Source organism: Vipera berus (assembly GCF_964194415.1).
Source record: "Vipera berus genome assembly, chromosome: 1".
Taxonomy (NCBI): Eukaryota; Metazoa; Chordata; class Lepidosauria; order Squamata; family Viperidae; genus Vipera; species Vipera berus.
The window spans coordinates 265,062,958-265,075,958 of record NC_138202.1 but is presented as its reverse complement, the minus strand read 5'-3'; the positions used below and the strand labels follow the sequence as shown (position 1 = coordinate 265,075,958).

Here is a 13,001-nt window from a genome sequence, read left to right as displayed (position 1 = left end):
TCTGTGCTTGTAAATAGGCTAAGCTGATTGCAATATTTCTAGTTAAAGACTCTATTATGCTCCAGTAGCTTCCTCTAATTCTCCTTTTTTGCTGATCTCTGGGTGATTCCACTATATAGACGGAAATGGAAGAGGACAAAATTCACAAGAAGGTTGCTGTCTGTATTATTAGTGTTTGAAGCTTCTATAGTTTTATGTTTGCATGGTGCCCTTCTGTATTTAATTTCAAAGCCCTGTTTATTGAATTTTTAAGCACCTTTTGGCTCTTTTGATGATCATGGGCTTTTTTTCCCTTTGTTCTCTTTTATGTGTGTGTATGTGCTTTAATTTTACAGATTTATTCCTTGAGAGTAAATGGGGAAAATATTTATGTCAGACATAGCAATTTAATGTTGGAGGTCTGTATAATTAAAGGAGTTCTTTCTGTTCTCATGGGCTGCTAGGCTGCATGAGATGGGCAATCACTTGCAGGCTGCTCTGGGCACAACGCATGAAATGCATGGAGACATTCAATTTGAACATGCATGTTCTATTTTGGTAATTTTGTAAAATGAGCTACATTGGCAGCTGTTAAAAATACTTTGCAGTGGCAAGCAGGACATGGCCCTGTTTAGATGTTAAGACTTAAAAGAAATAGTACTTTTTAGAAATGCCTATCACTTTATAGAGACAGCACTCAGAACTTTCAGTATGTTATAACACTTCTTACACCTGACCGGAAGTATAAGAATAGAGAAAATGTGGCTTTCAAGTTAGAACAGAAATTCCGAGTTCTCTTCCTAAATTATTTGTGGGCAACATTCCAAACTTTCTAAAGCATTGTAAGATTAATTTTATGATACTATCAATTAGTTTTTATAATACCAAGAAAGAAGTTCTGATTGCCAAGGGTTTGAAGATAAAACTGTGGATGTAGACTCTTTTGACAGAATAATTGGTAAATAAAAATGTATCATCCAGATGGGGCTATTTCCAATATTAAATTTAGGATATCTCAGAGATAGGTAGATACATAATGTATAGACCTGTAGATTTGCAGTAACCTTACTAACATGTTCCATTGCTTTCTGGCAGCTTCTGATAATTTAATATATATTGGCCTAAGTTTATCAAAACATTGTTGAGATTATTGCATAACATTGCATTGAACAAATCCAAGAAAAGTGCCTAATCGTAAAAATATTTTTTAAAAATATTGCATTGACACAAGTTGTAATAAATTCCAGTTAATTTCCATTTTTTAGATTCTCATTAAAATTTCAATTGTCCCTCAAAATTATTTGTATTTATATACATAGATTGCTATGCTTGAATCTTGTCAAATAAGATATTTGTTTATAAGAATAGCAATACATAGCATACAGTTTCCCCAAGACTGTGGGAAAATATTTTCTCTACTTGCTGTTTTAATGTTGTATTTCACCAGCATAATCCTGAATCTTTTTCTTTTTTTCTTTAACTTATATAGTATATTAGTTTTCTCAGTCTTCCCTCTTTGTATTCTCTTAGCTTCATCGCCACAAAGATAATATAAAAGAATAGAATGTTATTTCTCGGTTTAATTAAATTAATAATTTAGCCCAGTTCCTTACTATTTCATTTGTTTTATAAATTAATTTGCAGATTAATCGCAGAGTAGTTTTTGTCCCTACTCTTTCATGTGTCATTAATAATGACATGATATTTTGAAAGAACTGCAGAAGTCAGGTTTACACATTGAAATAATTCATCTGAAAGCTCAATAGGTGGATGACAAAGACATTAAGCTATATTTTGTTCAATTAAAAAAAAAGGTAATAATGGAATTTTCTGCTTCCTCCTAGTAAATTCATTGGCAGACAAGGAAAGATGGTTTCCCAGCAAAATATTTCCAAATAAATTATTTTACTTTTTTCCTCCAGTGCATTGTATTCCTGCAAATAAATGCAAATACATTGATAAAGATCATTGTTGTAGCAAGAGCGTACGCTGGCTTTTACTCTGTTAGCTAAGCCAAGCTACTCTAATTCCCAATCCGTTTCTTAGTATATACTGTATGTGATGTATACTTCACTGATGTAAAATGAATAGTCTGATTCTATAATTTATAACAAAGGCAATTATAATTACAAGGTAATACTTGTAAGAACGCTGTTACCTTCCCACCGTAGTGGTCCCTATTTTTCTACTTGCATTTTTACGTGCTTTCGAACTGCTAGGTTGGCAGAAGCTGGGACGAGCAACAGGCGCTCACTCTGTTACGTGGCACTCGGGATTCGACCCGCCAAACTGCCAACCTTCTGATCGACAAGCGTTCCGTGCGCCTTTGGTGTCTAGTCATGCTAGCCACATGACCACGGAGACGTCCTCGGACAAGCGCTGGCTCTTCGGCTTTGAAACGGAGATGAGCACCAGTCCCTAGAGTTGGAAACGACTAGCACACATGTGCGGGGGGAACCTTTACCTTTACCTTACTTGTAAGAAAGCTTAGAATATGCAGACTCACGGCAGCAATTCATTTGTTGTGTAAACATCAGTTCCTCATATTTGTAGAATTTATTTTATTCTAGTAGGTAATGCAAAGCCATCTGCCCAAGTTACTGTGTTTTTGTCAGTTTCCAAAAGCCAAGAAAGACATGCCGAGTTACTTTTAAGAGTTTCTTGTATTGTTCCTCACATATAGGCAAAAATTTTGCCAACCAACTACTTGTTTTATTAAAGATATACTGAGAACTTCTAAGGAGGACCTGCCTTGACCCTCTTTCTCTCAGTCAAACTATCTAAATTCTAAACTTCAGTCTAACTTGGTTCTCTGGAATGCAGCCCTTCCTCCTGGGAATCCAGGCTACATTTCACCGCAGTTTTACATCAGGTTGCATCACGGTGCATTAAAACTTTAAAATTTGCCTGCACAATATTAGTAGTGTGTCAACACATATTTTATTTGAAATATTTGTATTACATGGTTTTCAACATTATAATGGAAATAAAAACGTATTAATTTTTCTGAAAAAAGTATAAATGAATATTTTTAATTGATAAACTGCTGTTATATTTTCAAACATTAGGCACTTTTCATGGTGTTTTTTAAAAAATGTCTTTGTTGTATGAATTTCCTGCTCTTTTTACATTACACATTGGTAGGAACTGGATAAGACTCAGGATGAATTACTGAAGCATCAGGCTAGCATTAGTGAACTCAAGCGCAATTTTATGGAATCCACTCCTGAGCCACGCCCCAATGAATGGGAAAAACGGCGTATCACACCTCTAACTCTACAGGCACAAGGGGTATGTCATTAAAGACCCTTGTCAGCATTCCATAATAAACAATATGTATTATTTCATATTCATAAGAAAAATAAGAACCGTCTCTTCACTGCTAATGTGAGATTTATTTGCAGCTAATACTTATTAACTTTATGTGCATGTTTTGCTTTGTTCACAAGTTGTAAAGAAACCAGAAGATATTAGTTATAGCTCATCAGAGTAACATTTAATAGTGCAGTTCTAATCATATTCATTCAAAGATTTTGAGTAGCTTTGTTGATTCACTGTTTACAGTAAATGGCAGGACACTATCAGAAAAAGGAAAGTAGGGGGAAAGCATCATTTACAGCAATTTCTCTCCATCTCACAAACCAATATGTTTAAGATTGCTGAAGAATGCAGTGTAGTCAGAACATCAAGGATTTACAGTATTAGAAGATCCTGAAATATAATAGCATTAAGAGTGTCTATATGGAACTTTAGTATAATACCTTCATTATTCAATTAGGAATCATAGCTAACAATTATGTAGAAAAATAAGGATACCAACTTAGAGGGGTACTTTAATAAGTTGGCATTTAGAGATTCTTGTTGGAGATTGCTACCAACTTGAGTATTGGTAGCATAGATTAGTTGAATTTGAATTTTGAAGCCAAATATTTTTTTAGTGCTTTCCTAATACAGTTTTAATCGGTATGAAAATTGCAGTCCTGAAATTGTTGACTTTGGGGTTATCCTCTTGATTTGACCAGGACTTCATTATAGAGTCATAAAATAAGTTTGATGTATTTGTATAGTATAAATTATATCCTATACATAGTGAGATTAGTCATTCATTTGTTGAATATTCTGGGAAAAGTAGCATGTAGCTTCTCAGGTAAGACAGCATATAAGCTTTTTAGCTAGTTCACAAGACACTGTTTTTCAATGTGCTGCCATTTTGCTGGACATTCTTGTCTGACATTTCTGCGGGTTTTGAATACAAAATTGCATACATTACAGTGCCTGTGCTTCTGAGAGGTACTCTGCCTTGTGGGTTGACACTTTGTAAGGCTCTTCGACTCTCTTCTTCCATGTTGATTTGGAAACAAAATACAAATTTCCCACAATGTATGTAAAGTAAGAGCAATGGGAATATGCCTTCGGTGGAATAGGAATGGACTTAAAAGGGTCTACCGGTTGACAGAAGAGCACAAAGGAATGGTAAATGAGGCTGCCTACAAACTTATCCTTTATTCCTATACTTCTAAGCATGTGGGGCCCTGTTATCTGTTGTTATTACTGTACTTGAATGTTCAGGATGTTGCCTTTTTTCCCTCTAGCACAGACATGTCAAACACAAGGCCCGGGGGCCAGATCCGGCCCGCAAAGTGGTTTCATGCGGCCCGCAAAGCCACCCTGGAAACAGTGAGGGAACGGCCCCCACTGCCTTGGCCCTGGCCCAGAGACCCTCCTTCCACCAGAGACCCTCAGATCTGTCCCACTCCTGCCCAGGCCCCCATAGGCACCCTTGATGCGAACGATGTAGAGCTGGCCACACCCACCCAGTAGGCCATACGCACTCTAGCCACGCCCAGCCAGTAGACCACGCCCACCCTGGCCATACCCACCCGGCCCCTTGAGGGCAACCGCAATGCTGATGTGGCCCTCAATGAAATTGAGTTTGACACCCCTGCTCTAGCAGATAGCAATTTCCAAAGTAGATATTCAGTTTAAAATTTAATAAGCTATCCCCAGTACAGTGGCAGTTTTTTAAGTTTCAAGAATACTTGTTTTTCCTCAAGCTCAGCCCTTAATGAACTATCTGGTATTTTGAACAGCATTTTCATCCACTATTGCCTAGCACAGCATATGTGATAGAATACGTATTATATGATGGAATAATTTTGCAAAAATTACATAATTTCCAGTTATCTGGATTTCCTTAACGATAATGTTCTATATTTCTTCATCTGGGTATATACCAAATTACTGAGCAGAAAGTGAATATAATTGTAATATAGTAGTGCTTTATTTAATGGCACCCATTTAATGAGATAATTATACTAGTGTTAGCCTTCATACATATTTTCATTCATGTAGGCTAGAATTTATATGTAATATTAAAATATATCATATATACAGACAGATTTACCTAGTTTACCTAAAATCTATAAAGTTTACAAACTGAAGGGTCTACTTCTGTTCACTCTTTTCTTTTTCTTGTCTTTTATTCTATGCACATGAATGTTACATGCAGTTGTACAGTGTTACTATTGCAGCTTCTTATGCTACATCCTGTCCATCTCTTAGTTCTGGTTTCAGTATAGTTTTTAAAATCTTAATCTGTGTCATTTTAATATTTTCATATTTTTTTTACTTGTAGGCCTCCAAGAGTTACCTTATAGGGGAAATGGGAGGCATAAATTTTTTATAAATAAATAAATAATAGCATTGATAAATCTTATTCCTGAATTTTATCATTGCTAGAAAGTGTGCATGTCTGTGACCATGTGCATGTTCACACACACACACACACACACACACACACACACACACACACACACAAAAATATGGGACATATTAAAATGAGGCAACTTCAGTAATCATTTCATATTGCTTTTACCTATTTGAAAACACAGAGTCTTTTTCGGAAAAGTAAATATTATAATAACCTGTTAGAGCAATATTAGATGCTGTGTAGTATACTCCTAGGGACGCGGTGGTTCAGTGGGTTAGGACGCTGAGCTTGTCGATCAGAAGGTTGGCAGTTTGGCGGGTTGAATCCCGGGTGTCGCGTAACAGAGTGAGCACCTGTTACTCATCCCAGCTTCTGCCAACCTAGCAGTTCGAAAGCACGTAAAAAGGCAAGTAGAAAAATAGGGAACACTACGGTGGGAAGGTAACAGTGTTCCGTGCGCCTTTGGCGTCTAGTCATGCCGGCCACATGACCACGGAGACGTCCTCGGACAAGCGCTGGCTCTTCGGCTTTGAAACGGAGATGAGCACCGGCCCCTAGAGTCGGAAACGACTAGCACTCATGTGCGGGGGGAACCTTTATCTTTACCTTTTTAGTATACTCCTGATCAAGATATACTGTAATTTTAACCATATTACTATTAGACATATTGAGAAATCTTGGTGTATGGCAAATATATTAAGTTTATCAGTGTAAATGTAGAACTTTTGCAGCCTTAACAAGAAAATGAATTTAGAGCTTTACAAAAGAAGAGAGATGTTTTGTAGTATTTAAATATTTTTTAAAAAGAAAATTGTGGGTTTATCCCTCTCCCCCTTCACAAAGCTGTAATTCTTTCTTTCAAGAATTATCCAAATATGTCAATATTGCTGTATTTTGAATCAGACTACAGTTGTTGGATAAATTCTCCTATTTGGTCCATCTTGTTTTTATATATGCAAATCATTTTATTCAAAAATAATTAGACAATCAAAACTGAGTATTAGTTCAACTGTACTCTTATTACAGTTTGTGTTACAAAGTAACTCCAGCTTTACCGTCTATCTTCCATATTGAGATATTGTACATTACATGCAAAACGGTAAACTTTTAAGTAAAAATTCAGAATTAAGCAGAATAAAAACATTTGGTTCATATTGATTATGCAGGTTTATTACACACATTCATAGTTGAACCTACTCTTACCTATAGTATTAATATTACAAGAAGAGTAAATTTATTAAACAAATTCAGCTAATACGTAGAGGGCGGGAAATTGAAAATGTGATCAAGTTTTAATGGACATGTCATGTCAGGGTGCTTTAATTTGAAATTTATAGTTTTAAAAATAGAAGAGGATTAAATGCAATGGCAAATATTGAATTAACTTTAAAATATATTTTTGTCTTAGAAATAAAATAATTTCTATCTTTAAGAAAACACATTTGAATATATCGTTCTATGTATTTCTGTTCTTGCATGATCTTTTCCTCCCCCCGTTTCTTTGTCTTTTTTCTGTCTTTCAGCTCACTTCTGTCTTCTACTGTTAATTTGTTGATTTCCACTTTCTAACTTGTCTAGAGCCTAGAAGAGGAGATAGCATCCATTTTATTTAGTAAAGAGGGGTTTTCCACTAGCATGAAAACTGCCTTCACTTCACCTTTCTCGTGGACAGCAGAGGGCGCTGTTGGAAAAGATAATGTACCTTCTGAAAAACTCTCTGCCTCATCCATCTCTCAGCTATTATCTGAGGTGCTCTTACACATTTCCTTTTCCCAAATCAAAGCCATAGAGTTGTGGATGGGTGGATGGGCAATTTTTAAACATGTCAGATAAGTGCTTATGTCCAATAAATTCAATGTCCAAAAGATATGTAAGCTGAAATTATTTTGAAAAGCCTAAATGTTCAATGGGAACAAAAATATGCTGAAAACATTTGAATGGTGGGTTTTTTCCATCAGTGCAATTTCAGAGTTACCTCCCCAAATGCATTGAGAATAGATGACTAGACAAAAGGCACTTACATTTTTTTTAAAAAAATCAATAGCTAACGAAATATTAAATGAAAAAAAGTTTTGTAGAGCAAAAACTAGTAAAGTAAAAGTATTTTACCATAAATCTGTATGTTTCTTGGAGCTAGATCTTAAAACTTCTTTTCACTATTTGTGTATATACATAGATATACACACACATATAATGCATTGGAAAAAAAACCTATGAATGACAAACTTTATACTTATTAAAACCAAAATTACCTATTATGTCACACATGCTGTGCTAGGTTTAACTGAACAAAAATACCCTTTTCTTATTTGTTCATATCTCTATCATTCAGCTTTTAAGCTCTGTTAAACTAATTTGTCTATACCATAGGACCTATGGCATAGGTCATAAAAGATGCTAAACGTTAACAGTTAATGTCAGTTTCTGTATAGCAGGAAATTGTTACTATGTTCTAGTAACATTGCTTTATGCTTCCATTATTAAATAAACTCCTTCACCTGATGCGTATCTTTATGGACAAATTTCACATTTCTTTAGAGCTACATTAGCTCTACAGTTCCTACATTATAATAACTTAGGAAGTCTTTTACGTTCACTGAAATATGAATATTTTGATAGTTGTAGCAACATATTCCAAAGTTCCTACCAGTTAGCTAGAAACTAGCACTGCATGTACATATATTAAATTTATGAACAGTTTTTTGATTTGACTGCAAAGTCTGTACTGGATAGTATTAGCTTGGATGTTTTGGCTTTTTATATTTATGAGAAAATAGCATTTTAGTACCTGTGTGTGTGTGTGTGTGTGTGTGTGTGTGTGTGAGAGAGAGAGAGAGAGAGAGAGAGAGAGAGAGAGAGAGAGATTTCCTCTGTTATTTAACATAGCCCATTATAAAGCCGTGGTAATGTTACCAGTCCAGGTATTTTTATATTTTCAATGTTCTTGTTTGTGATCTAACAAAATTACCCCAGAAATGTATGAGTGTATAATCACCCCATCTGTGCTGTTGTAAAATGTAAAGGCAGATGTTTGTGTCAGTTGAGTGTTAAAATGTATTTATATATCTTCCAACTGCTTTTTGTTTCACAGAAATTTACTTTCCAAACAGAAGACCCTTCCATTGGAACCGGCAGGACTATTAAGGTTCTACTATTTTGCCATAGTCCATTGAGAGCTTTTTACATTTCAAAAATCTTCTTTTGTCTTTTCTTTGTTATTGTTGTGGTTTTTTTTCCCATTTAACAATTGCAAATCATCTTTGCTCTTCATATGACCCGAACCACCCATCCTTTAGTTTTATGTTTGTTGTTTTGTTTATTCATATGTTCTACTTTTTGTTTTTTCTCACCCATTTGTTTTGTGCAGAGTTCACATGAGACTCTGGACATAGTGGAGAAGAAACAGGCAGAGGTTGGGATAGCAGAGGCAGTAGTCACAGACGATACCAACAGGGGGAAAATGCCATTTCTCTGTGGTAGTGGGGAAGGTCAGAAGATGGAACACCTAGCAAAAAAAGACTCTTCATCACTGTCATCCAATAGCAGCAGTAGTGAGAGTGAAGATGAAGTAGGAGAGTATCAGCCACACCAGCAGATTATACAAGCTACTATAAAAGAAGAATTGGAAGAAAATGAAACTACCAAAGAGGAAGAAGAGAGCTCAGCAGCAGAAGTTTGTGTTAAATTTTCAGAAGAAGTCAGTCCAATTCAAACAGCAATTGAGCACAAGCAGTCAACTGAAGCTCTGGTCCAGACCAATGAAGCTTCCACAAAGACATCAGAAAAGTCAGAGTTAAGCAAATTGGATGATGAAGGCCTAAAAGAAGAAAAGGAAGATGATCTACCTAAACTAAATGGAGAAGCATCACATATTGACATTGATGTTTCACCACAATTAATTTGTTGCTCAGAGGTAAATGGTAGAAGAGGAAGTGACCCAGAGGTTTCTTCAGCATTGGGTCAAATATTTCTGCCTTTCTTCTTCTCTATCTTATTCAGATTTCATAATATTGCAGAGCGGGGGAGTCAAATTTTTCATTTCTCTCAGAAGGAATTTTTCTGGGATTATATCATCTTTTTTATTATTTAATTTTTTCATGTTCCTCTTCTGTTTGCATGCTTTATGAGTCTTCGAGGATTTAGTTGATCGGTCTCTCATGACAAAATAATAAGTTTTGTAATGTGTGTGGCAAAAACAGCCAGCATGTTTAATATGATATTTATCTCTTAGAATATAAGATTTTGTAAACATTTGTGAAAATTTACCATCTAGAGCTTGGCACAATGCCACTACATTCTTACATGGATATTTGCACTTCATAAAGCATCATTGGATGTATTAATTATCAGATTACTGCTGTTTGCCAAAAGTCTTTGCATTTACACTTCTCATTATTTTATATCATATAGGCAGATACATAAAGACATTATTATGATAGATGATAAATCAGATTATAGTGAATGATAGGTAATAAAACAACTTAAAAGTATCCTGGTGCACATGATAGATTTAGTGAGCATTCTTGTCAAAAAAATAATAATGCCAATCAGCTAAATCTGGGTGTATGGAGAGGCAGGGATTAAGTAGCATAGATTCATAACTGACTGTCATCTTTAGTAGATTTTACTTGACCATTCCTCGCCAGGTGTGACTGGTATATTGGGAAGCCAAACTGCCTGATTTATTCTGTTCTTCATACTTGTTTAACATATTTTTGGAGTTGCATATTTAAAGGGCTTAGACATCTTTTTTTCTTAATCTGTTAACATCCTTTAATATAGAATAGAATATCTACTAATATAGTTTGAAAATGCTCTATAGGTAGGTTATTGATGCTATTGTTTGTCAGAATTGTGTACCTGGTGTTAAGATTTGACTTTAGAAAATTGAAGTTACCTTTACAATAACCTTTATTTTCTCACATCAAGCTCGATTGTAGTCTGTATACTGTGTACTTTACTGTTTCATGACTTTTGAATATAGTCTTCTGTATTTTCTGAACACTAGCCTCCACTTATTAAAACTGAGATGGTGACGATTTCAGATGCTTCACAAAGAACTGAAATATCCACCAAAGAAGTCCCAATTGTTCAGACAGAGACTAAAACGATCACCTATGAATCTCCTCAGGTACAAATGTTTAAATTAAAAAAGCTATGTTTAATGAAAGGGATCGTGCTACCTATCTAGATGAGAATTTAAGAAGATATGAATCACAACAATCATCACAACAATCATGGCTTCCTTTCCATATACTTTCCAAATGATTGAGAGAAATAATTCCTTTTGATCACATAGAGATAACAGGATGATAAGGTATATGGATTTCTTCCATACATTGCATTAGCCTGTCTAAACAAATCAGGATGCCTAGTACTTTTGCAACATGAATAAGTTACCGTCCTGTCTGTAAGCCCTGTCACAAGCCTGTTTTTACATTTCTAATGTCATATTATTCACTGTAAGAGCTTACCTCTTCATATATCCTCACCAGAAGACACTATTGTTCTGTTCTCTAACAAATTGAACTCTTCTGAAGAATCGTTCCTCCTCAGATTCATGCTATGCTGCCTCATTGTGGTGATAGTGGTAGTGGTGGGATGTTCCTGGGAGGCATGCACAAAGAATGTCCAGTGTGTATGCCAGGAGTATTTGTTAATGGTATTTTGGAGTACTTATGTTGTTCAATGACACTGCTAGATTCAAGTCTTTGGGACAACTAGTCACTGATTTTGCCTAACAAGAAATAATATCTGAATTCTCTGCAAAGAGAATTATTGAGCGATCATGAAATAGAAGAAGCACAAACATGGAAAAGCTCATCATAATGAAAGATGAAATGAATCAACTACACGTTGATATCTTAGGCATCAGCAAATTGAAATGGATTGGAATTGGATACTTTTCTGTCCAAAGATCATACTGTTTACTACTCAGGTCACAAACAAAGAGGAAATGGCATTGCTTTCATAATCAGGATATAAGCAAACACAGTGCTCAAATACAGTCTAGTTGATGAGAGGCAGCATTTGATTTCTTAGACTTACAAGATTGCTTCTGCTTAAAAAATAATAAATTAGTGTTTTTATTTAATTTTTAAATCAGTATTTGCTCTTTGCCTATGTAGTTTGATGATGGTGGTAACGCTGGTATGTTGTTGAGTGCACAGACAATCACATCGGAATCTGTCTCTACTACCACAACTACACATATTACTAAGGTAGGAGAAAAGAAATAATTTAGAACTTGAAGCTTTTATCACTCAACTTTTTTCTTAATATTTGAGCTTTATAATTGTGGTTTATATAAACAAGTTCAATTGCTTCTATTTGATTCCTCTTGCTGTGGGGGCATCTCAGCAGTTCATAATGGTCCTTATCCTTTTCCTAACCTCAGAGTTGGAGGCCATATTTGCATGTCCATATAAATAAGGCATAAAAGTTGCTTTAGATATGCTATTGAGAGCATGAGTGAAACCAAAGTAATCAAGTTATTCATGTACATCAGCATTTTTCCTTGTTGTGATTACGGTTACACTCCCCTAAGGAATATTTATTTTAATTGTAATTGGTTTGGTTAGAGATGGTTTTTGTAGTTGGCTTCTCATACATGAATACTAGTTTTGTAAAGTTCTTTATAGTTTTGTGTGTTACTCTGTGCTAGGAAACATAGTTCTTGCTAAGGCTTTTCCTTTTTTAGCATTTTAGCAAATACTTCTAGGTACTGCACAATAAAATTATTAAAGTAACATGCTCTAATAATAAAAGTATGACCCCTATGTCAGAAATAAAAGTGAAATGATATTTAATGATCAACAGAGGAGTTGCACTTGATTGCATTGATTGCAGTTGATCGCGTTGCACTTGTGTCAGAAGGATCGAGGCACTTCTGGGTTGAAAGGACTAACCAGTGACATCACCATTGCCTGCAGGATGCCCACTTGGAGGCTGCTTTCCTGTCCCCAGCAGGAAGAACAGGAGCTCACCTGCTCCACAGCAGCACTTGGGTCTTGAACTCAGGCCTGCTAACCTCCAACCCAGCATCCTAACCATGTGAGGCACCATGCTGCTATACTGTAAAGGTTGCAGCCAATCAAAAATTTACAGAAGAGTATTCCAAAGCTCTTCAACAGTGGGACTTTGCTGATTATCTTAAATGTAGACTAGATTAATTTTTCTGCCTCTCCTCCCCCCTCCGCTATTTTATTGCTTGTGGACTTTCTAAAAATGTTAATTTCCAAATAATGTAATAAAAAGGCAGGCAACTGGTAGAAGAAAAGTCTTTTCTATCCTAGCATAGGGCATAGAATAT

General features: G+C 35.4%; 1 protein-coding gene across 5 annotated transcripts in view; it reads left to right on the top strand.

The window, feature by feature from the left end:
* Nucleotides 1-13,001, top strand: part of EPB41L2 (erythrocyte membrane protein band 4.1 like 2) — a 100,036-nt gene that overhangs the window by 81,721 nt on the left and 5,314 nt on the right. For 2 of the 5 annotated variants that reach the window (XM_081312871.1, XM_081312869.1), the window contains 6 exons: nucleotides 336-398; nucleotides 3,124-3,270; nucleotides 8,781-8,834; nucleotides 9,057-9,602; nucleotides 10,698-10,820; nucleotides 11,818-11,910. In XM_081312871.1, the coding sequence (XP_081168997.1) occupies nucleotides 336-398; nucleotides 3,124-3,270; nucleotides 8,781-8,834; nucleotides 9,057-9,602; nucleotides 10,698-10,820; nucleotides 11,818-11,910 (1,026 nt within the window). The remainder of the gene's footprint in view (nucleotides 1-335; nucleotides 399-3,123; nucleotides 3,271-8,780; nucleotides 8,835-9,056; nucleotides 9,603-10,697; nucleotides 10,821-11,817; nucleotides 11,911-13,001) is intronic. The other 3 variants (XM_081312870.1, XM_081312873.1, XM_081312872.1) reach the window with 3 other exon arrangements.